The following is a 21,651-nucleotide window of genomic DNA, read 5'->3' as shown; positions in this document are numbered from 1 at the left end:
TGATCGAGCGGTCGAGGTGTAGACGATGAGGTACGGATCTAGCAGTGTGTGCAGGTACTCACGTTGCAGGGATATGTAAGCGTTCTGGTGCGAGATCTCAGGGATGGTCAGGTAGGAGAGCAGATATTGTCGTAGGACATCTAGAGTAGTTGTTGGTGCGTTACTCTTAGCGAGCCAAGTGATGATTCAAACGTGAGAAAGTAATCTTGTCCACATCATGGTCAAAGTTGCTGCCATCTTTCTCCACAGGGAACTTCTGGGGAGGCGCTAAGTAGCAGTGTGTCATATACCTAACGTTAAGCAGAACAACGTGACAGTTCGTGTAAGGACGGAGTAAGTGACGCGAACACTAACGTTTGCTCTTGAAAATGGCCTCAACATCCTCGGTTGTCTACCAAGATTCTGGGTTCAGGTATCTACGTAGTCTGTATACCCTTGCGAAGACCTCCAGCCCATGCTGCAAAAAGCAAGACCGTAGATGTGAACGTCTGCAATTATCATTGTATCCTAGGGCCTTGCTCGAAGCTCTAGAACTGCAGACGCCAAAGTTACGATCGCAATGTTCGTCCGTGCTGGTGTCCAAGCCATCTCATATAGGTGTGCGCATCTGCCAGTTTTCATACGGGTGTGGTGGAGTTTTGCAATAGCATCACTGGAGTCTTGTCAAAAGGGCCTGATGGTATTCGGAATTCTGAAGAGAGTATGCTGTAAGACCTTGCATCTGTCGAAGTTTCTTGGATCGCATCGACACGAGACAGATTACTCGGGTCCAATGGTCTGGCGATGACAGGACTTTGTACCGCAACTCACAGCAGTACTGCGTCCAGATCTGTCTCCGTCAGTGCCTGAATCTAAAGGCCACTACATGCCGGATGAGAGATAATGTACGTCTCAGACACGGCTTGTTCGTTCAAGAGATGAACATATGAGGTTCCCAAGATCAGAATCGTGTCGCCGTCAGTTGCTTTTGTGCGCTGGATGAAAATGTCCGATTATTCTGGATGCATTGTCTGCTTCCAACACGCTCAATGATCACCCATGCTGTACAGGATTAGCATGGACTTATGAGGCGTCACAATCGCAGATATCAGTTGTCTTCATCACAGATGGACTTGGTATGGTCAGTGCATTATCCGGAGTTGCTTCGTTGTCAAGTTCAGCTGAATTCCTGGCGTCGAGCTTGATCTGGTGGCGTCAATGCCTTCCGTTTGATTGATGCGTTGATGGCTATAGATATAACCCTGGGTCGTATGACCAGCATTCAGTTCTCGACCACTCTTTCCACATCAATTGGACTTGCATTCTTCGCTCGAACACGCCGACCCCGCTCTTCCGCTCATCAATCGAAAGTTTGCTGAAGATTGTGTTCTGTACTCGTTCGGCATCTTCGACGCTGTCAATGGCTTACGTAGGAATGCTTGTAGTTACCAGATGTAGCACTGATCACGTGCAGTCGCGAAGAGAGATGCGTTGTACTGTGATACCAGAGGCATCACATGCCGACTTCAGCCGGATGCAAGGAGGTTCTGCACTCGATGATAGCCGTTCCTCGAGGGTCACGGAGCGTTGTGTGAAACAGAACCGCTGTTGGTGTTGCACTTCGGTCATTAGGAAATAAGTGTCTTGTACCGACACGCGTTGAGCATTGAGGGAGGCGATGAGCTGGTGGGAGAAGCACGTAACTTGAGGCCGAGCTTTGCACTGTGTCACGATCTGCCTTATCGGTCAGCGTAGTTCTTCGGGCGTGAAGCAGCGATCTTGCCAATGATTCGGATACTGACTCTGCGCATGCAGGTCACCCGTGTAGCTGCATGATCATAGAACGATCCTTTTCCCCACAACGGCCTCTCCGGCTCATTGAACAACCTCGTCCCGGGTAACTGGAATCCAGCCCTTGCGTGTTACGGGGCTACGTGAGAGGTGGTAGCACGAACTGCACGAAGCACCCAGCAACCGGGTTGTGAGGGACTAGTGGCAAGCCGACATCCGCCACGACTATCTCGGCCTCAACCGAGCTTGGAATGTGCGATGACGAGGACCAATCGCACCCAGCTTGGTGGGACTTCAGATCTGCGAAGTCACCGTGGGGTTATGGAAGCTTGCAGATATTCAGTCGGAGGAACCAGATCCACGGGGAGCCTTACGAGTCAATGTAGCTAGGTGCAGCGACCGATAGTATCCTAGGAAGGGGAGCACATGTAGATTGTCTCCGGCGCTTGCAAACGAATGGTACATATTGTATGCTCGGCATTGCGAGTTCAAGTGGTGTTGGCCGAGGTCGGGGTAGGTAGAGTGGTAGAGTTGTCTGGTGGATGAGCTGAAGCAGACAAAACCTGTTTAGGTGTAGTAGATGTAACAATCAAAAGGAACCGCATTTGTTTTGTGGAACCAAGATCAACACTCACGGCGCCTCAAAGTGATGGCAAGCACCAATGCTGCCGGTGGAGGTCGCACAGATGATCTGCTGGCACTGCTGGCACTGCGACTGAAGGGCAACAACGAAAGGACCCGTTCTGGTGTTATTATGTCAACCAACGGCCGACAGCCTCAATAGCCTTTTAATGGAAGGATTGACGGGTACTTGCAGAGGTTCAACTGTTTGTGCGCAGTCGGTGTCCGCCAGGCACGTTTCAGATGCTGGTGATGATGGCCCGACTGCATGGCGCGGGTCCCTTGTACATTTTGAACCCCGGCAATGAACAAGCCCCCGGAGAAGACCAAAGACTTTTCCATAGCGTCAGTTTGTTCAATAGTCGTATGGAGAGCGAGGCACCAGCAAAATCAGAAAAGTGAATAACCGTGCTTCAACGTGAACCACAGGCATGTCAGGCTTCCGCGCAATGTGTATGGCAAACCAATTTGGGTAGTCACGACAGCTCGCATCTCGTTTCGAACAAGCGTAGGAGAGAGCGGTATGCCACTAAGAGAAGCGTCAAGTCGAAAGTGGTACCACTCCAGCGGCGACATCCTGCATTGTGATGGTGCTGCGAAAGTTGGAGTAAGTCCTTCAATGGAGCTCCATATTTGCGAACAATCCAAGGCTTCTGCAGCGTTTGCTCGGCGACCGCGAGGATGAATGAGATCACAATCGGGACGTGATGTGAAGAACAAGTCGTAGCGAGAGGCGACCATGGAAGAACGATTGTCAAGACTAGGGATGGTCCGCAAACGCTGAGGGTCCCGTCGATTTATTGGATGCGGAGGTTGATACCATACGGCGAGTACCCCATTCCCTTGTACACCATGAGGCAGGGCTGCATAGCCTCATTCGTATGGTAGATGAACGGTCCATGGCGCCCACATCATCGGGCGGGCTATTGCTTTTGCTCTGGTCCACAGTGCAAGGATTAGAACGTGATGATGTTATACCGGCTCTGCTCCGCTTGAGAGGGAATTATGGTGGATTGCGCAAGAGCGCTAAGGTGCTAATTGCTCTGCTTCTGGAGAGTGGGGCGGCTGACTTTGAGCAACACAGCCGCAGGCAAACCGCCAACGCTCCCATTCGGGGTAAGAGCCCTGAGTGATACGGCATCAGCGTTCTAAGAATACCATTGCCACCTATTTCGATCATTTTGCTGAGAATGAACTGCCTGAGAGTGCAAGGGACGTAGCCGTTCGGAGTGCTTCGCTTTTGGGAGCGTGCTCACTGGAGAGTGGGGTTGAAGTGAACGGCAGCGGGCAACTTGGGGGAGCGCCGTCCCCGCCGTACGAGACAGCCTCATCCCCCATCGCGCCTGCCGGCAAGCCGTCATTGCTTCTTTCACGTCCATGTCGATGTGGCTGTTACATACAAACATCCATCTATAAGTGGCAGGCGCGATGCGCGAGCAAGGAAAAGAGCGTGCTGAGCAGGGGAGAGTTCATGCCATGGCATAGTCGCCTCTCAAGGAAACCGAAACGCGCCCACGTAGGACAGACACGGCTCCCTTTGCTGGCGTGTTGCCATCGTCATCGTAGCGGTCGCGGACGCTGCGCTGTGCCTGGATAGAGGCTGGTGGGCGTGGCTTTTGGGCGATGCGCAGAAGGCGACAGGGATACGGATTAAGGTTAGCTGCAAGCCACTCCAGGAATAGCAGCCCCGATCGCTCGCTTGTCCCGCCCAAGCCCATCTCATTGCTCACCACACTCCATCTGATGCCTCCCTTTGCATCGCGCTGCCATTACCACGGCGCCCTGATGGGGCGCTGCGCACGAGTGCCGTGCATTGACTTCCATGAGCAGCCCATTTTCCGTCATCTCGTCGGCCACTCAGTGCCCGACTGACCGTGCACTCCCGCCTGGCTGGAGGCTCACGGCGACCCTGACGGATGTCGTTGGTAGAGGCGTGTAAACGCTGCTGAGGTGCTGTCTAAGCTGGCTCGTTATGTATATCATTATGGGGGCTTCTGCCGCGCTGCGCAATCGCGGTACCTCCATGTTCAGCTCACACAACGACGTCAAACCTCGCTACCACACCGTTCAACCTTGGTCAAACCTCCCTCTCCTGCACTGCGCAGCTGTTCGCCATCTCAGCGCCCGTTTGCATTTCCTTCCCAATTACGATTCTCTCCACAGTTAACGCCTCACGGATTGTGTTTCGACGCACCGGCCCCGGTCATCCGCATCCGCGCTTCTTTCCATTGCAGAGGTCTTAGAATCCCACTGCACGACTCAGGAACCATCCACCTTCAGACGATCCTGGGCTCATAGCTTCCTTGCGTTTGAGCCTGCATTCTGGAGCTATCTTGCCTACACATCGCTCGCAGCCACAGCTGTCTGACTATATCGGCCACTCACGTCACCTTCAATCTCAGCTTATTGCTCAGCTTGCAGCACTGCGCCATCCCTGGGCACCTTTCAGTGTGCCAGAGCCCGCAACAAAGCACCATTTTAACAGCTAGCTCCATCTACTCGCTGTATCCTAATTCGGCTGTTCACGCTTGCCAGAACTTGCACTACGTAGTGCTCAACGGTAGGAGTTCAAGCAGTTTGAGGGGCGTGCTTCAGCACTTGCTGGTCGACTAGGCTACCACGCTGGCGGGTCCGGTAATCACCAAGAGCCATCCCGAACCCCCAGAGCCCACTGTGCATGCTCGTCCTTGCATTACCGCCTCTCTTGCATCTACTACACTGGCCAATCTCACTCCTTACCGTTGGTTTGGGTTGCGTCGTAATCCCTCTCTCACATTTACTGCACCTATCCGCTATTAACATTCGCCTACTCCACTACCAAAGCTTCATAACCCAAGTGTTTGTCTGCCTTCCCGTACGGTAAGGCTGCCTAGCCTGTACCACATCGGCCATCACACGGCTTTGTCTCGAGCTCTTTGTCTGCTATGTAAGTCACAACGGCTGTCACATCGAAATGCGGGTCGTGACATGCTACATTTGATGCTCAGGAACTCACTGTCATTTCAGGACCTGGCGTTTGCTCTGGATCAAGTCTTTCCTGCTACCAGCACAACGCTTCTCTTTCCCTTTTGCGACACGTTCTGTTATGATCCAGGCTCCGGCTAGAACAGCACTTATTGTGTAGGACACCGATATTCAAAGTTCCCCTGATTCCCGGATGAATCGACCTTCCAAACATCTTGGTCCTCTGTCTCTGGGTATCCTTCTTCCGTCAATATCGCTGGTCACAAGGCCCACTTCCAGTGTCTTCGAATCTCACTCCTGTCATTACGAGTACGAACCGACCAGGCGACACGTCGCAATATTCTGTTGCAGGCCTACATTGTTTCTTCATTGGTGGTCACACTTCGTCTTGCATCCCCAGACTTTGACGAACACCCTGGTGCAGATCACCGCGGCACCAAGAACCACAAGAAGAACACTCGCATCTTCTCCTAGAAGTTCTAGGAGGCCGTCAAGCTGGCCTGCACCATCCAGCCTAGCTATCAGGTACGGCTCCTAACCCTTCTTGCATACTGCCTAATTGCCTTCGTCACTCAGCCTGGCGTCTCTCTACTGCTGCCTTCGACTTGGCCCGTAACGAACAAATCGCTAACTCTTGATGGAATAGTCTGATAGCTTTGGTGCGCCCTTCTTGAAAGGCGTCGCATCGGAAACTGAGCCATATATGGCCCAGTATAGGGAAGGCTTCAGAAGTAGCCTTCCGGGTATTCATTCTGCCATAGGCACGAGTATCTCGTCCATGTCCGACTACGGCAAGAGCCAGCAATATGTGTATGGTGAGTGGCCTTTCGCTCATCTGATGGTTTTGTGTGGCAGCTGCTACAGTTGTGGTCGGATGGACTCTTTTGGGTGCCACGTGAGAACTATTAGCAAGGTTTACTGACCGCGCACCCCTCCAGACGCCGAAGCCACACGATCGAATCAGGTTTCAAGCTACCCCGGTATTGCACAGCCATCGTTCGCCTCTCCATATACGGATGCACCCACGCGTCTAGTTCATGGGCACTCGAACGCAGATCTGCCTTATATACCTAGCTCGGCATACGAGTCACGCGGCTCTGGCGATCTTCTACCTGCTACCTCATTTATCGATGCAAGACCTCGTCATCCCGCTTCTCACACAAGCACTGAAACGGAAATAACGGGCTTCGTTACGCCTACGCAAGGCACCGCTGGATCTACCGTCAGTTTACAACTCCGAACGAATTACGATCTCGCTGCAGAGCAGTACGCCTTCATCCTTATGTTTGGCAAGAAGGCATGCGTTACAGGCCTGCAAAAGGTGGACTACGACGATGACTGGTACAACTATGTTCTCAGCGTGGAGGTCCCACCCTTCCCGTTAACTAACACATGGGATCCTACTATGATGCTGAAACTACAGATGGAGAAGGATGGTCATTTGCGCCATCAAGCAGACGCTGGCAGATTTACTTACACGGACATGTCTCCCAACCTTGCGTATCAGTCCGCTTCCGACTTTTCCAAGAAGCGCAAGTACTCCACGGATTTTGCGGACGAGGAAGGTTTCGACACGATAGCTGCAAAGCGTCAAAACACACACCGCATTCAAGCAAAGCCGCGCTCGATGTCTGGAGCCTACTCAACAGCACAACTGTCACCCTTGCCGGCGCAGTCCTCACTCTCCAGTGGTTTTGGTCAGGCTGGAGCTTACGACATGAGCAGAAGCAGCACTTACTCCTCTCAACTATCGCAGAAAGGTCTGTATGCAGTTCCAAGCATGAGCCAAAACGACTTGAAGCCCCCACAGATGTCCCCTGGGCTGCAACCCTACAGTCACTACAGTTCTCTTGCACAGCCGAGTCGCAGTCCTGGTTCGATGGCTGTGACAACGTCAGGCCTATCGGTTCTGCCGTCACCGTCCACTCTTCCAGCTCCTGTTCTGGTCCGAGCAACATCGATCGCACCAAGTGGGGGCGCTTCGAGTGGTCAACCATTCAACCCATACTCCATGTACCAGACAAAGGCGATTTTGAAGATTGAAGGCGACCTGGATAAGATGGCCGAAGAATGGTCGCAGGAGGAGATTGATGCGAAACGACGACTTGTACAATTCGAACGATCACAACATGGCAGTACGATCACAACAACGTTCACGCCCATCACGCCCGAAGCTCGTCCAACAAGAAGCATCTGTGTGAGTTGTATCTGGTGGGAAGAGAAGGATGAGTACTATATCACTAGCGTGGATACGATATACCTCCTCGAACAGCTGGTGAATGTGCGCTTTACTGTCGAAGAGAAGAACCGCATTCGTCGAAATTTGGAAGGGTTTCGGCCGCTCACGGTATCTAAAGCGAAAGTGGACAGCGAGGAGTTCTTTAAAGTCATCATGGGCTTTCCTACGCCCAAGCCGCGCAACATCGAGAAGGATGTCAAGGTTTTCGCCTGGAAGATACTTTCTCACGCGTTGAAGAAGATCATCAGCAAATATGTAAGTTGTCCTGCGACTAAGCATGGCATGGAACTGACACTCCGTAGTCCGCCAGCTACGCCTCAACGGCTGGCGCAGGATCACTCCCTATCGTTTCGACACCGTCCTACGCTTCGAGTGGCCTTGCATATGCGTCTGGGAGTATGCATCGGACCTCGCCGCGATCGGGGTCTGCGTCGATGGCCTCAGCTACCTACACACCTAGTATGACATCCACGAGCTTATCGCCTACCTTCAAGATGTCAGCAGGCCTTGAGGGATCATCTGTGCATGGCATGCCTACCCCGCAGAGGACACCCTCAGTACAGAGCATGACTCAGTGGGGAGCAGGAGCTCATCAGATGTCGCATTACCCATCGACCCTGACACAAGGAGGACGGGGATCCTGGGAGTACGGGTACCTCAGCAACCCCGCGGTAGCCGGTGTACCGTCTGCTTCGCAAGCACTTCGATCAGACGGCGCACCCGATATCAGCCAGATGTCGGCAGACGCCGCCTACCAGCAATATGGACACCGTACGACGAGGGTGTGAGAAGATGAAGGTGGAGAACCTGGTACAGTACACTTGATGTTACCATCATAGCGGTGAGTAGTAGGTGGGCATGCGCGTCGGCTGATCCACTCATCGATCATGCGCACTGCTACGCACTAACCGCATTTGGGTTTCTGCACACCACCACTTCACATCGGCACTGCCTTGTGCGACGCGCAAATATCCTACACCGAAATCCTCGTCTCTCAACGGCTACGCTTGGATTCCAAATTCCTCACTTCGATTTCGAACAACTATACGGAGTTTAAGGCGGGACCCTTTCTCCTACCATCTACGGTCAGGGCCAGGACAGCATCATACACGATACCCCGGAAGACGGCGTTTCGAGGCTTAATTCTTTCTTCGCATTATCTCTTATCAGGCTCTTATGCATCCATACGGTCACGACGTACGAACATCCAGCCATGTGATACCGGCAGGCATCCACTTCCATGACGGCTGCGCAGCAGGCTGGGGACAAGAATTGCATCATAGAGGCGTTCGGTGGTTCTCTTCATGAATTCAGGCTCTTGCTGCTCGTGTGGCAGTTGGAGCTCGCGTTTCGGGTTTTGTTGATAGAGTCACGCATTTTCTGTTCGACGTGCATACTTTAACCCCATCTACATACCCCGGCGAGTGGCACTCTTTTTGACCGCGAGTGGAGTTTAGCGTTGTTTCATTTCCTATCTACTGAGATTCCCCTTTCCTTACAATAATGGCGGTACCGTACACTTAATGCAATCTTGAACTTTCGAACCTTGCCCGCTTTCACTCATGCGTGAGCACCAGTCCACGATCTACACACCATTTCGCGACGCATTTGGATATGCATGCTAACTGCGCCGCATACAAGGCCGGCTTACACTCTCGCTGCCTACTGCCTGCACGCCACGGTCCGTGCCACAAGCAACAAGGCACCAACCAGATTACCCTGTTGATATGGCTCTGGTGACCAGGCATCCTTCCTTCACCTACCTCTTTTGACTGTTTTACATTCACTTATACTCTTCTATCTCCTGTGTCTGCCTCAGTTGCGTGTTGTCAGTACCCAGGGAACGTTCCCTCAGCCCTATGGATGGTTTAGATCTGTACGCTAGCCCAACTAGGCCTAGTTCCTTCACAGCGATCACTTTCCTTCACACATTCGTAGTTCAGATAGACAGAATCATCACACAATGCTTCTCAATTGTTCCCATTGATACGTGTTGCTGCTCTTGCGCCACGTGACAGGCTTACAGCCGTTCTCTCAGTATGACTGCCTGCTGCAAGCACTGCTGCTACAGTTGTGCCTGTTGTTCGGTCGTTCCTGATGTTTCGTCATCAACAAGCAGTGCGTGGCTGCATGTACAGGCCCAATTTTATCTACAACAAGAACAACTGCAACTACTTGTCCATTTTATGCAAACTACTTAAGTATCTTCTCTGCCCCCACCGCGTGTCGCTGTTCCAGATATCGGTGACCTTCACAAGTTGCTGACCCCCTTGATGATTGAAACGATGATGAGATATAGCTTTTTGGCCTAAAGAACAACTTCGTGGGTAGATGACATCATGGTTTCTAGATTGAGGATGGCCACCAACTTGTGAAAGTCACTATAGGGCAAATGTAGGAGTGACTACCTGCAGTTGTTGTCGCTACTTCCTCTTAATAGCGTGACGTCAATGGTAAATAAACCTACCTTGTCCCATTGTCCTTAACCATCTCTGATCTTTCGCCACATTACTCCCAACATACCACCCACCACAACATTTCACCTCAGTACTTGTGATCCCAATTCCCGAACCTGTACTGCATCTTTTGTTGTATTTAACGCAAACTGCCAATGAACTTCCCTGATTGTTATCCTCATATCGGTCCCTTCTTGCACCATATTGAAGGGTTCCAGCATGTAAATCTTAAGACCCAATCCTTCAAGCACTTGATGGGCGAGAGCGGCAATTCCAACACCACATCGTTTACTTCGAAGGAGGATGCCTACAAATACGTCTTGCTATTGCTGCGGTCCCGCAAAAACTTACTCACACAACCATCTGATGCTCCAACTCCGTTCAGCTCGCGCGTCATTCAAGCTTACTTGTTGCGGTATCGGTCGGTCCGTACAAGGTCTGACTGTACCCCTGACAGACTACCCTAGTCTAGTGTGTGACCGGTCACTGGCCTGAGGTCAGGTATATAGTCGTCATCTCTCAACTAGATAGCACTTCAGCGCAGTATTCCATCAACCCAATAGTCCTACGTTATCGTTTACTGTAGCTATCAGTATTCTACAGCGGCCTACGCCGCAATATTACTTCGTTGAGACATGTCTCTACATGATAACTGAAGGATGCGTTCGTATCAGTAGCTCAAACGAGCTTGCCGTTCAGCAAAACACCCACGGGTATCACGGTATTCACAGCAGCTCAAATGACCTGCTCTTCATCGGTCGACTGGTCGATCACGTCAAACTCTCGGTCGACGCAGTGGACCAAACGAATTTGCTGTTCAGAACAACCAGCTCTTTCGCGCATCGGTAGAGACAAGGACCGAGAATCTCAGACAACGCATTTTCTACGGCCCGACTGCCCATGGCTTCGAGAACTTCGATGCCGTTACTGCCAAGGAATCGCAAAGGGGTACACAGAAAGGCCGGATCGCTGCTTGGATCGAGGAGTGTCAACGCATGGGGACTCAAGCATTCTGAGAATACAATTAAACCCCACAACGAAACAGGAAATAAACAGTCATATTATAGACGCAGTCGCTGAATATTCGCTGAACCACTTAAGCTGATCATCTCAGTTGATACACTCATCTCACTCAAACTTTCCATCGAATGCAAAAGCGCACGCTACCTGTCGACAGATTCCGTAATATGCTTCCAGCATTTACCAAAGATCCATCCAATCTCGAGATGCTGCACCCCTTCCCTAACAATATCACTGTGGCCCCCAAACCAACAGCACGAAAGTTCGCCCACAGGATTTTCAACGATGGATTCACACCCGGCACACTGGTATTCTGGATTCACAGCTCTGCATGCAACAACTCACTCAACGACCCAGGTACGGCGGTAATCCGCTACATCGACTCAGAGACACGCGACTGGCAAGAACAAGTCACCATTAGCCATCTGATCACCCCTGCTGACACCGAGTCGGTCGCTGTGGGGCAAGCTTTGAATTGTGCAGGGAGGTTGACCGAGTATCTTGATCAAACGGTGGTTTTTACGGATGGTCAGCGTGTTCTGCATGCTTTGAAGAAAAATCAGTTCGAAGGAAAGTTTGGTGGGGAGATCGTTGGGAAGGTGCTGACAATCGCAAACGCGTTTTTCGATGGAGGTATTCAGGTGGACCTGCACTGGTCACCCTATCCTCCCCACGTCAAGGGATACCACCGAGTAGATGAAGTATCGCGGATGCATAGACGGCTGGCATAAAAAATGCACTTGACAAGCTACCAAAGGAGGGACCGGTAGTTGTACCGCTGTCGTTACTGCACTCGTTGAAAGCAGTGACGAAACAACAACTGCAGCTACACCTGCATCACGAATACCAAGAAGCTATAAAGCCGTCTTGTGTGCACAGGACGCCGTGGCGGAAATGGGCGAAGGAGCAACGGTATAAATGTAGAACCAGGATGGGGCGAAGACAAGGCGGCGTTGTAAAAAGGGGAATCAGAGTCGAGCGACGAGTGTTCGAGACAGAACGTTATGCAGATGTGAGTGTAGGAGAGAGCGACAAAGACTTTGGCTGGCCGCTTCTGGGGACTTGCTGAGGTTGATCGGAAGGTTGATCACTGCACATTGCACCTTGCATAGACTCAAGCAACGAGCCCACTCCCACTCTGACAACGACCTGTGATTCGTTCTTTGACTAGAACCACCGCCTCCTTCCCTTCCCACCTCTACCCATACATCCAACACACACTGGCGACTCGATGTTTTTCATCCAGAGACGCGGACACACTGACACTCCCTTCATCGGCCGTATATCATCTAACTCCGAGCTTGATTCCTCTTCGGGGGGCTCGAAAGAGTTCGCCAATACAGTTGCCTCAGGCTGGGTGAGACCAGTCCTGCGGTGAGAAAGATTCGATGACGAATCAGACAGGAAGCGGCAGGGCTTGTATAAAGTTTCGGAAGGGTGGGCGCAGGTGTAGGTGTAGTGGATGAGTAGACACATGGCAGTTGGGGTGCAGGTGAATGCAAGGAGAATGTCGGTTATGCTGTGGTTATATCAAGAAAGAGTACCGTGTAATGTTCTTGATATGTTTTATTGTCATTTCCCCCCTTTCATAGCTTTCTAGCCGCAGTTCTGCGTGAGGCCGGATATTGCGTCCGATGCAATCAACGTCTTCGGCCGTAGGTGTTCGTGCGACATGTGCATGTACGACACGTACTGTCCAGTAAGTGGTGGTAGACGTAAAGCTTGTCTGGGGAAACGGCTCAGGTTCCGAGTATCGTAAACGGGTGGGTAGAGAGTTGATGTTTGTCGTGTGCTTTGTAGAAAACGGAAACAGAAGAGTCGATTGGTGGCCGTTGAAGTCGTGCGCTGTTTTGCACAGTGTTCGGGCTATCGCGGGTTTGACAGGGCAGTCACACCCGTTCAGGTTCACAGTATGGACTAGGAGCAAGCGATGTGTGTTTGCGTGGCGAAGAAGTCAACTATTGAGAAAGTCTCATTATGCGATTGAATTTCATAAGCGCACGGAGTGGAGATTTATAACGAGATGCCATAGTCGGCTTTTGCTAAAGAGTCGTGAGATGGCAGTAAACATCCCTAGTTGGTTGAGTTGCCCGTTCCTTCTCAATATTCCCCACCTCTACATGGGAAGATGGGTCTAGGCATATAACCATAGTCGTGATTATCATAATGATCCATGTAGTACCTCCCATAAGGACCGCCAAACCCTCGGCCATAGCGTCTGCCGTACAGAGATCGCGGAGGAAGCCTCCGCGTAGACAACGGGCTGGCTCCATACCATGGTGGCGGTGGCGGAGGATACCATGGTGAGGGAGACTCATCATCGTCTGAATCGGAGTCGTCGTAAGAAGGTGGGGGGTAGAGTAGAGGACCAAACATCCCTGGAAACCCAGGAGGCCTGGGAGGTCCGGGAGGTCCACAGAAATTGCTCAAAGCTGGCCCGAAGCCAGGCCCACCCGATCCCAGGCCAAAAGGAGGTGGTCCTGATGGTCCAAGTCCATACATACCGCCTGGCATGCCTAGTGGCCCGCCGAACGGCGGTCCAGATCCTCCTCTACTGAGTCGTCTGAGGTAGTTGTATCTTTCGATATCTTCGTTCAGTCGGTCGCGATTTCGCCGGCGGTTTTCGTTCCCACTTGCGTATGGATCCTCCTCTTGATCGTGGCGACAGCGATACATGGTTGTGTATGTCGTTTGTCAAAAAGGTCAATGCATGTGTGACCTTCAGTGAGGAATTCTGATGAAAAGCACTGTAGAGGACCGAAGTTACCGTTCAGTACAGCAAAATGACCGGTGACGGGAATTTGCTACACCGAGAGGTACAGTCGAGCGTGCAGTGATCGGTGGCAATGATGTTGAATGAAGGCAAACTAGTGAAGTAACCAACAGTCAGAACCGTGGTGATCTGCCGAGGGAGTGGAGATTTGAGAAAGAATCCAACATTGACCTGGCCCCTAGACGTCCTATATAGGACGTTCGTCTGGCCTGCGTTGCCTGCAGGTTTCGTCTTTCGTCGGTGCATCCCATGACTGTATCCGACTGGAGAGAGATCTTCCAAAAGTGTAACGTATAGTAACGAGGCAGTGCTGACACGAAGGGGCTCGATAGGCCGACGTGCTTGGTCGACGCAAAGTTGCAAGATGATTGGCGCTGAGCCATAGCGTACATATTGCACGGCGCCACCAGTATAGCAAACAAACCCAAGCTTGTCAGCATCTCGAGCAAACAAACCTACGCTGGTGATGCATGCCTTAGCTAGCCCGCCCAACAGAAGATCCGGCTTTCTGGAATGGCCCAAGCTGGTCCAGTCAGTGATTGGGATCAGACAGCTGACAGTCGAGATTGAAAGTAGCGACGCTGTTCACAAGGCTCGAAAGATGCTGTGTCTGTGTCTCCAGATCACGTGTAGGTCGTACTGTTTAGTAGCTACAACGCCACAAACGTTGGAGTCCCATCGTTGTGCTTTGGTAACGACACAGGTGGTGATTTAGTAATTGATTGATTGGTTTAACGTCCTACGTGTGGTGATTTGGTAAAGAAGATAGAAGGAATAGATCGAGGAAATGCTGCGAAAGATGAATCGACCGTCGTTGAGGATAAGTTCATCGATCCAGCATCAGCAGGAGTGAAGACGCGTCAAAGAGCGATGTAAGGTGCTGCACGGCATCAATTTTGGATACGTTTTATCGAGTGCTGCAGGTGCCCGAGCATCATTCTCTGGGTCGTCACGAGCAAGCGAAGTGTCAGGGTCGTGACTGCACACACACACACACACACACACACACACACGCACACACACACCGAAATATGCCAGGGGTTGTGGGAGTGAAGAAAGCAGCATTGGGCGGAGAAGTGGCGTTCACTTGACAAAGTCTTCGACTCTTTTGCGTCGCGTGAGACGCGTCGTTCGGCGTTGCGGAGGCTGGGCGTCATCAAAATTTAGTGTGAAAAACGCCAAGAGCGCTCTACTCGGCTGTTTCTCGCTGCAGGCACAGGTATCCTCTCGTCTGTCGCCATCCTACGACTACCGCTCCCATTCGCCTGTACCACTACCCTCGAGTGCCACTCCCCTCGCCCTCTCAGCCCGAATCAGCTTGCAGCCTGACATCATCTTCGAACTTTTGCAACTGTCCCCAATCAGTTTGCCGCACTCCACCACCACAAAACTCAAAGGCCTCGACACCATCGTACCTTCTACAACCCTGCACTACCACAATGGCACCTGCTTCTTTCGCTTCAGCAGCTGCAGGAAGTAACGCTGGCTCTGCACGCACAGATTCAAGCGGCGAGTGGTAAGTGCATCCCCTCTTGCATTTTGCACCAAACAACCATACAGCATATTCTAGCTACACAGCTCTACGGCATTGTCTCAAGTCGCTACAAATATTCATATCAAGCTACCGTCGCCCACCGCTTCATTCGCTACCACCATGGGCTGCTTTGCATACGGTCAACCGCATACTGATGCCAACACTAGGGCTCGACGCACTAATGGTGCGACGCAAACATTTCGCCGGCCCTCACACGCGACCACGCCCTCTGGATCTGCGCTCCTTCCCGCCTCCCGAGATGCGCCTGCCCCTGCACTCTCGACAAATTCTGGAGTCTACGTACCGCCACATGCGCAACCGGGGCGCAATGGAGGTTCTGTCGAGGGCCGCTATTCGCGAGATCAACTAGTGCAGCTCTTCCAGTCCCAGCGAGATTCCAACGATATCAAAGAAGGTCTTTCGCATCTGTACATGGGCTCTTGGGAACCTCACGCCACAAACGGTGCCTCGGGCGTTTCGTGGGGGCGCAAGGACGACCATGGAAGGGAGGCTCAGAGCGGGGTTGACCAGTGCTGGGACAAGGACGGCAGCATACAGCCCCTGCATCTGACAGAACTTACAGAGGATGAGAGAGAGGTACAGCGCACCCTTCTTGCAGTCTGCGACGTCTTTTCATGCTTACCGCTGGCTTAGATCTTTCTGTCTTCTGTCAACTCGCCGCTCAAACCACCGACGCAGAACACCAACAAGGATGGCACTTCTAAGGAAGGCCTGTCTTTGCGCAAGACTTCAATTTCGCAAACACCCGGCACGCCGTATGGTCTGTCATCACCAACGACTACTCGACCTGGCAACCGTCGCCGCGACACTGGCGAGGCGTATCCCTTCCCTGCATCGCCTGCAACCTCTCGATTTGCGCGTGAAGAGTCCAACACCGTTATTCCACCGCCGTCTCTGATACGCCGCAGAACAGACTACAAAGAGCCGGCCATTGGTGAGGAAAGCGAGAAAGAGAAGGGAGCTGCTGAGAACGCTGGATCCTTTGGTAATCTGAAACGCACGGCCACTGCACCATTCAGTCCAGGTAGCACTTCGCCATGGGCTGCTTCGCAAGGTGGTGGATTTTCGGGTCCCATGGGCGCATTTGGCAGCTTCGGTGTCCCGCAATCTGAAAAGAAGTCTGGACTAGGAAGCGTGAGAGGTGAAAGCAGGTTCAAGGGACTGATGGGCAAAGCCAGCACTGAGGAACTCGAGAAGGCTCCGAAAGAGAAGGCATCACTTGGTAATCTTGGCAAGCTCAGCGAAGCAGAACCTTCGAAGCCAAGCGCGTCTTGGATGGAGGCACGTTCCAACCGGCCCATGAGCAGCGATACCGATCCATATCTGGAGGACGACCATCCCACAGGCTCGGCAGCACTACGAGGCGAGGATGTAAGCCCTCCCAGGCACGGTTTAGGAGGCTTTGGCACGCCACACCGACCTGAGGGACGCGACGATGGTGGCCTGGCTTCTTTTGGCATGACAACTGACAACACTGGCTTCCGTGACATGTTCGGCAACTTCAGTCAGCAGACACCTCACCGCGGAGGAGGCGGAGGAGGAGAAAGAGGCAATGATCCCATGAGCCCTACGGACACCAACCCTTACAGGAGCCCTGATCACGCCCGCGAGGAACAAGAGGAAGATTCTGACGGATCCGATGTTCCCAACACGCATTATCCGGGTATGGGCAGTTTCCAGGTGGACTCTAGCATGTCAGGCTTGCACAACGCCTTTGGCGGCCTTGGAGGTCTTGGAAGAACTCCCGGAGCGTTTGAGGCTGCTGCTGGAGACCGGAGCCAGACTTCGAGTGTTGGACCTGGGCGCGGATTCCCTACTCTGCCCGGGCTTGGAGGTCTACCTGGTTTGGGAGGCTCTTCGGCTTGGTCCGCAGGCCCGCAAGCATTGGGCACTCCCTCTCGAGAGCGTCCATTCGGATTCGATAGTGCTTTCGGAAATGTAGGCGAAGTTCAGTCGCCATCGCTCGCTGGGCTCGGCAACAGCTCATTGTTTGGAGGAGCATCAGGCCTCGGCCATGGTTCGATCGGTCGTGCCAGCAAGTTGGGGTCCCTGTTTCCAGCCTCGATGCAGGAACAGATGCGCTCAAACGAACAACATGGCGACGATGGCTCCTCGCACAACGACCGTCAACAAAGCATGACTGGAGCATTCGGCAGATTCGGCGCACAAGCTCCCGGCAGCGGCATCCCCAACCGCGACACCGACTCGCCTTTCCGTGCAAACCGCAATCTGTTCGACGATTTCTCAGGAGCAGGTGGTGACGACCAAGGTGCCTTTGGACAGACTTCCGGTGCTCAATCCAGCCTGGCAACAACGTCGTTGTCTATGGCTGCGCTCAACCAGACCAGGACAGCACAACCTTCCACCCCCGGTCTCGGAAGCCCAGCTTCTAGCCAGCCTCCTCAGCCCCAGCAGCGTACTATGGTTATGCCTGATCGCATGAGGTGGATTTATCGCGACCCGTCAGGCAACACGCAGGGCCCATTCTCTGGACTGGAGATGCACGATTGGTACAAGGCTGGGTTCTTCTCTCCTGAACTTCTGGTCAAGAAGCAGGAGGAGCCAGATTACGAACCACTCGCTCAGCTCATCCGCCGCATTGGCAACTCTCGCGAACCATTCCTGGTCCCTCAAATCGGTATACCCCATGGACCAGCCACAGCTCAGCCTGGCAACAGTTGGGCTGGCGGTGCCGGCACCACACCTGGCGCTCAGCCGCCGTTTGCCAATAGCTTCCCCAGCTTTGGTACTACCTTGACTGCCGAGCAACAGAATGCTCTTGAGCGCAGGAAGCAAGAGGAGCAGTATCTCATGGCTAGACAGAAGGAGCACTTGGCAGCACAACAGTCGGTCAACTTGCGATCAGCTCAGTTGGGAGGCATCATGCCGAATCAGCTTCAACATCACTCTAGTGCTCACAGCCTGCATAGCCAGCCTAGCTTTGGTAGCATCACTTCGCCTGGAGGCTACCAGCCATCTCCCACTCAAGGACCAGGGCCCGGCGCGTCAGTCCCTGGTCTCATGGAGAATGCCTTCAGGCCTGGTATGGTCCCCGGCCTGGGTCCCATTGGCCCTGGCATGGACATGATGGGTAACATGCGGGATGATGAAGTATCCGGCCTCATGGACCGTCTCAACCTTGGCCGTGGTGGACAGCCTGCTTTCGGCACTGCACCTGGATCTTTTGCCCTGCAGCACCCAGAGTCTGCGTCACACGCCCAGAACGTTGTTGCCATGCTCAGTGACCGAGCACGACTTCAGCGCGAGCAGGCTGAGCATGACGCCCTGCAGAGGCTAGGCTTGAACGATCAGCAGGCTGCCCAGGCTTCCGCCGATCGCCTGCAACAGTTCAACGATTTGCAAGTACAGACAGACCTCGACCAGTCTCGTGTGGCTCCTCCACCAGAAGGTGTGATTGGAAAGCCGTCTGCCCCTGCTGCGCAGGCACAGGAGCAGGAGTCCGATCCTACGTCGCCCGAGCATGATGACGCTCAAGAACAAGCACCCGAGCCAAGCGCTGAGGCGCCATCTGCCACCCAGGAGCCACTCTCTTTGACTGAGCAAGTCCAAAAGGCGCAGTCTGCTAAGCAGTCTCCTCAGCCTCAGTCAGCTTGGAAGCCAGTTGAGCCCACCATTTACCCATTCCCGCCGCCACCCTCGCAGTCTCCTCTCCCAGCACCTGCTGCGCAGAGGAAGGCCATCGTCCCCGGAGACTTGCATGCAGATTCCCGTGCTGCCACACCTGCGGTTGACACCCCAAGTGCATCCATCGCACCATGGGCGAAGGAGCCTACCGAAGCTTCGAGGGGTCCTTCTCTGAGGGAGATCCAGGAAGCAGAGGCCAAGAAGGCTGCCGAGCGTGAAGCCTTTGCTGCTGCTGCTCGCCGCGAAGCCTTTGAGAAGGAGCTCTTGGCTCAGACACAGTCGCCTGTTGTCCAACCCGGCTTGCCCTCCACTTCCACGTGGGCGAGTGGCGCCAGTGCTTCTCCAGCCACACCGGCTCCTGCTGGTGGTGCCTCAGTGTGGGCCAAGCCTGCTGCTGGCAAGGCTCCCGCTCAGCCAACTCCTGCCTCCAAGAAGACTCTTTCGCAGATTCAGAAAGAGGAAGAAGCTCGCAAGAACCGGGCAGCGGCTCAAGCTGCTGTCGCAGCCAGTACTCTCGGTGCTGCTGCTGCCGTCACCGCTGCTGGAAAGCGCTATGCGGATCTGGCCAGCAAGCAGACTCCAGTTCTCCCCGCCGCAGCTCTTGCTGCTGGTGCCAGCCCCTGGACCACCGTAGGTGCAAGCGGCAAGGTTAAGACCCCAGGCGGTGCTGCCAGCCCTGCACCCGCCGCCGTTCGCTCGACTAGCTCAACTGTTGTACCTTCAATTCTTAAGAAGCCTACTGTCACACGCACCACTACTCTCGGCGGCGCTTCGGGCAAGGCCAACGCTGAAGAGGAGTTCCGCAAGTGGGCTGTGAACGAGCTTCGCTCTGACCTCAACAAGGGCATCAATGGTACGTCCCCCCCAAATACATACTGATCAATTGTGTACTAACAGTTCAATAGCCGAGGACTTTGTCTCTTCCCTCCTGAGCTTCCCCGCCGACGCTGAGCTCATCACTGAGTCCGTCCACTCCGCTAGCAACACCCTCGACTCACGCCACTTCGCCGAGGAGTTCCTTCGCCGCCGCAAGCTCGCTGACAAGGGCATCATTGACGACCGCAACACGTCCAGCCCCGCTGAGAACAAATCTGCAGGCAGTGGCTGGTCCGAGGTCGCGAAGAAGGGTGGCGCAAGCGCCCAGCAGCAGCAACAGCAGCCTGCTCTTGATTCTGGCGCGTTCAAGGTTGTGCCCAGCAAGAAGAAGAGCAAGAGGTAGATTTCTTTGCTCGTCAAGGAGGATACGGGGCTTGAAGGCTGTAGGCAGTAGGATACTATGGAGCGTGAATCGGCCTGCACCATGTTGCGCGCTTTTACGCTCAAGGGGAATAGAGACCTAGAAAATGTTGACAACAACAAGCAGAACTACAAGTGTACTTGGTAGTCAATAGAATACAAGGTGTTGTTGCCATCCCTGATCATGTCCAATGCTTGTTCTCTTTGATATTTTGGATGTCACGTTGATTCGATGACAATCACGTTTGTCGTCAGAGGAGTTTTACAGCAACATAATGATGGGTTAAGTTTGCAAAGGGTGTGTCATTTGATATGCGTCATGGTACCACCAAACCCCCCCAAACGCCGCTAAACAAAAGGTATCTTAAATAAACCTAAACATTCGGCATGCAGCATCGAGCCCAACCCGCGAACCACCCATATCTCATGCACGCCTTACATGGTCCTCCAGAAATAGTTGGTGTAGAAGTGCCGCGAGAACTTGGGGTCGATGTTGACAACGTGTACATCGCCCTTCGCTGCATTTCGGACAACTGCTTTGTTGTACTGGCCTGTTGTTGCATCGGCTTCGACGTCGATGCCGAGTGTGCGGTAGAGTTTGAGCTTCAGACTGGCGGATGTGTTAGTGTATATTTTCTGTAAAAGAGTGTCGTGTCGCGCTGCCGGAGGGTCCGCTGCGCTCAGACTGATTGCAGTGCGCCGAGCGGCGATAAGAGGACTTACATCGTAGCATCCTCACTCTCCGCCTTCTCCCTCTCACCCCCTTCAACGCCTTCTGCTTCCAGATCTTGTGCGACTCCAGCGAGCCTCTCACGCTCCTGCTGCAACCTCTCGCCCTCAATCTCCAAATCACTTGCCTGCTTCGCAATCTTGAACTTCTCTGTATCCAGCCGCAAGATCTCGGCCGCGTGGTTCGTTGGGTTGTGCTGCGAGAGCGTGTGGTTGTGGTTCGCGGAAAGTGTTTGGTGTGTCCGTGAGAGTTGCGCGAGCGAGGATTGCAGGGAGGAGAGGTGCTGCGAGCGGAATTGGGAGAGTGTGGAGAGGCTGTCGGATATGCGCAGGAGCGATGCCGTGTCGTTGGCGATTTTGAAGTGTGATGTGCATTGTGAGATGAGCTGGGAGGGTTAGTTTGCTGCCTGGAAGGGTGTGTTTGGGGAGGCGGGGCGGGCGTACGGCGGCGGGGTCTTCGTCGAGAAGCATTTTGATGGCTGGATCTGCGTCGCGTGGATACCAAAAGTTGATTTCGAGTGCTTTTGCGGTGCTTTGGTCGCAGTGCGTCGTGCGGTGGATGTTCTGGTAAAGTCGCGATGCGATGATGGTGTTGGGGTTCGGTTTGTTGTTGTGGTGGCCGTGCGCCCCATGGCAACGGGAG

The 21,651-nt window shown here is 53.4% G+C and overlaps 6 protein-coding genes across 6 annotated transcripts; 4 read left to right on the top strand and 2 right to left on the bottom strand.

Annotated features, from left to right (window-relative positions):
• Positions 1–5,411: 5,411 nt before the first annotated feature.
• BU25DRAFT_229913 (uncharacterized protein) lies at positions 5,412–6,027 on the top strand. The gene has a single exon (XM_033701407.1). The coding sequence runs from the start codon at positions 5,549–5,551 to the stop codon at positions 5,891–5,893; it is 345 nt and encodes a 114-aa protein (XP_033556113.1). The 5' UTR covers positions 5,412–5,548; the 3' UTR covers positions 5,894–6,027.
• Positions 6,028–6,133: 106 nt separating this feature from the next.
• Positions 6,134–8,382, top strand: BU25DRAFT_353521 (uncharacterized protein; the record flags this gene model as incomplete). The annotated part of the gene is made up of 3 exons (XM_033703461.1): positions 6,134–6,170; positions 6,294–7,849; positions 7,897–8,382. The coding sequence occupies 3 exons, from the start codon at positions 6,134–6,136 to the stop codon at positions 8,380–8,382; spliced, it is 2,079 nt and encodes a 692-aa protein (XP_033556112.1).
• A 2,816-nt stretch (positions 8,383–11,198) lies between these two features.
• Positions 11,199–11,801, top strand: BU25DRAFT_426163 (uncharacterized protein; the record flags this gene model as incomplete). The annotated part of the gene is made up of 1 exon (XM_033708404.1): positions 11,199–11,801. One exon carries the CDS (start codon positions 11,199–11,201, stop codon positions 11,799–11,801), a length of 603 nt encoding a protein of 200 aa, XP_033556111.1.
• A 1,247-nt stretch (positions 11,802–13,048) lies between these two features.
• On the bottom strand, positions 13,049–13,851 carry BU25DRAFT_229850 (uncharacterized protein). Its single transcript, XM_033701406.1, has one exon. It carries the CDS (start codon positions 13,744–13,746, stop codon positions 13,171–13,173), a length of 576 nt encoding a protein of 191 aa, XP_033556110.1. The 5' UTR covers positions 13,747–13,851; the 3' UTR covers positions 13,049–13,170.
• A 1,233-nt stretch (positions 13,852–15,084) lies between these two features.
• BU25DRAFT_415752 (uncharacterized protein) lies at positions 15,085–20,424 on the top strand. The gene is made up of 4 exons (XM_033707607.1): positions 15,085–15,359; positions 15,545–15,974; positions 16,032–19,896; positions 19,949–20,424. Exons 1-4 carry the CDS (start codon positions 15,283–15,285, stop codon positions 20,260–20,262), a joined length of 4,686 nt encoding a protein of 1,561 aa, XP_033556109.1. The 5' UTR covers positions 15,085–15,282; the 3' UTR covers positions 20,263–20,424.
• Positions 20,425–20,581: 157 nt separating this feature from the next.
• BU25DRAFT_495461 (Spc24-domain-containing protein) lies at positions 20,582–21,604 on the bottom strand. Its single transcript, XM_033711855.1, has 3 exons — positions 21,453–21,604; positions 21,003–21,394; positions 20,582–20,889 (listed from the first exon to the last, which is right to left on the bottom strand). The coding sequence occupies exons 1-3, from the start codon at positions 21,477–21,479 to the stop codon at positions 20,715–20,717; spliced, it is 594 nt and encodes a 197-aa protein (XP_033556108.1). The 5' UTR covers positions 21,480–21,604; the 3' UTR covers positions 20,582–20,714.
• Positions 21,605–21,651: the final 47 nt, after the last annotated feature.

Source organism: Macroventuria anomochaeta (assembly GCF_010093625.1).
Source record: "Macroventuria anomochaeta strain CBS 525.71 unplaced genomic scaffold BU25scaffold_50, whole genome shotgun sequence".
NCBI lineage: Eukaryota > Fungi > Ascomycota > Dothideomycetes > Pleosporales > Didymellaceae > Macroventuria > Macroventuria anomochaeta.
This window is presented reverse-complemented; position numbering and strand designations above follow the sequence as displayed.

Coding starts and splice junctions, on each gene's coding strand:
- BU25DRAFT_229913 (XM_033701407.1), top strand. CDS start 5,549: ATGAATCGACCTTCCAAACATCTTGGTCCTCTGTCTCTGGGTATCCTT.
- BU25DRAFT_229850 (XM_033701406.1), bottom strand. CDS start 13,746: ATGTATCGCTGTCGCCACGATCAAGAGGAGGATCCATACGCAAGTGGG.
- BU25DRAFT_415752 (XM_033707607.1), top strand. CDS start 15,283: ATGGCACCTGCTTCTTTCGCTTCAGCAGCTGCAGGAAGTAACGCTGGC. Junction 15,975..16,031: donor TTACAGAGGATGAGAGAGAG/GTACAGCGCACC, acceptor CCGCTGGCTTAG/ATCTTTCTGTCTTCTGTCAA. Junction 19,897..19,948: donor CCTCAACAAGGGCATCAATG/GTACGTCCCCCC, acceptor ACAGTTCAATAG/CCGAGGACTTTGTCTCTTCC.
- BU25DRAFT_495461 (XM_033711855.1), bottom strand. CDS start 21,479: ATGCTTCTCGACGAAGACCCCGCCGCC. Junction 21,395..21,452: donor TCGACGAAGACCCCGCCGCC/GTACGCCCGCCC, acceptor TAACCCTCCCAG/CTCATCTCACAATGCACATC. Junction 20,890..21,002: donor GAGAGTGAGGATGCTACGAT/GTAAGTCCTCTT, acceptor CACATCCGCCAG/TCTGAAGCTCAAACTCTACC.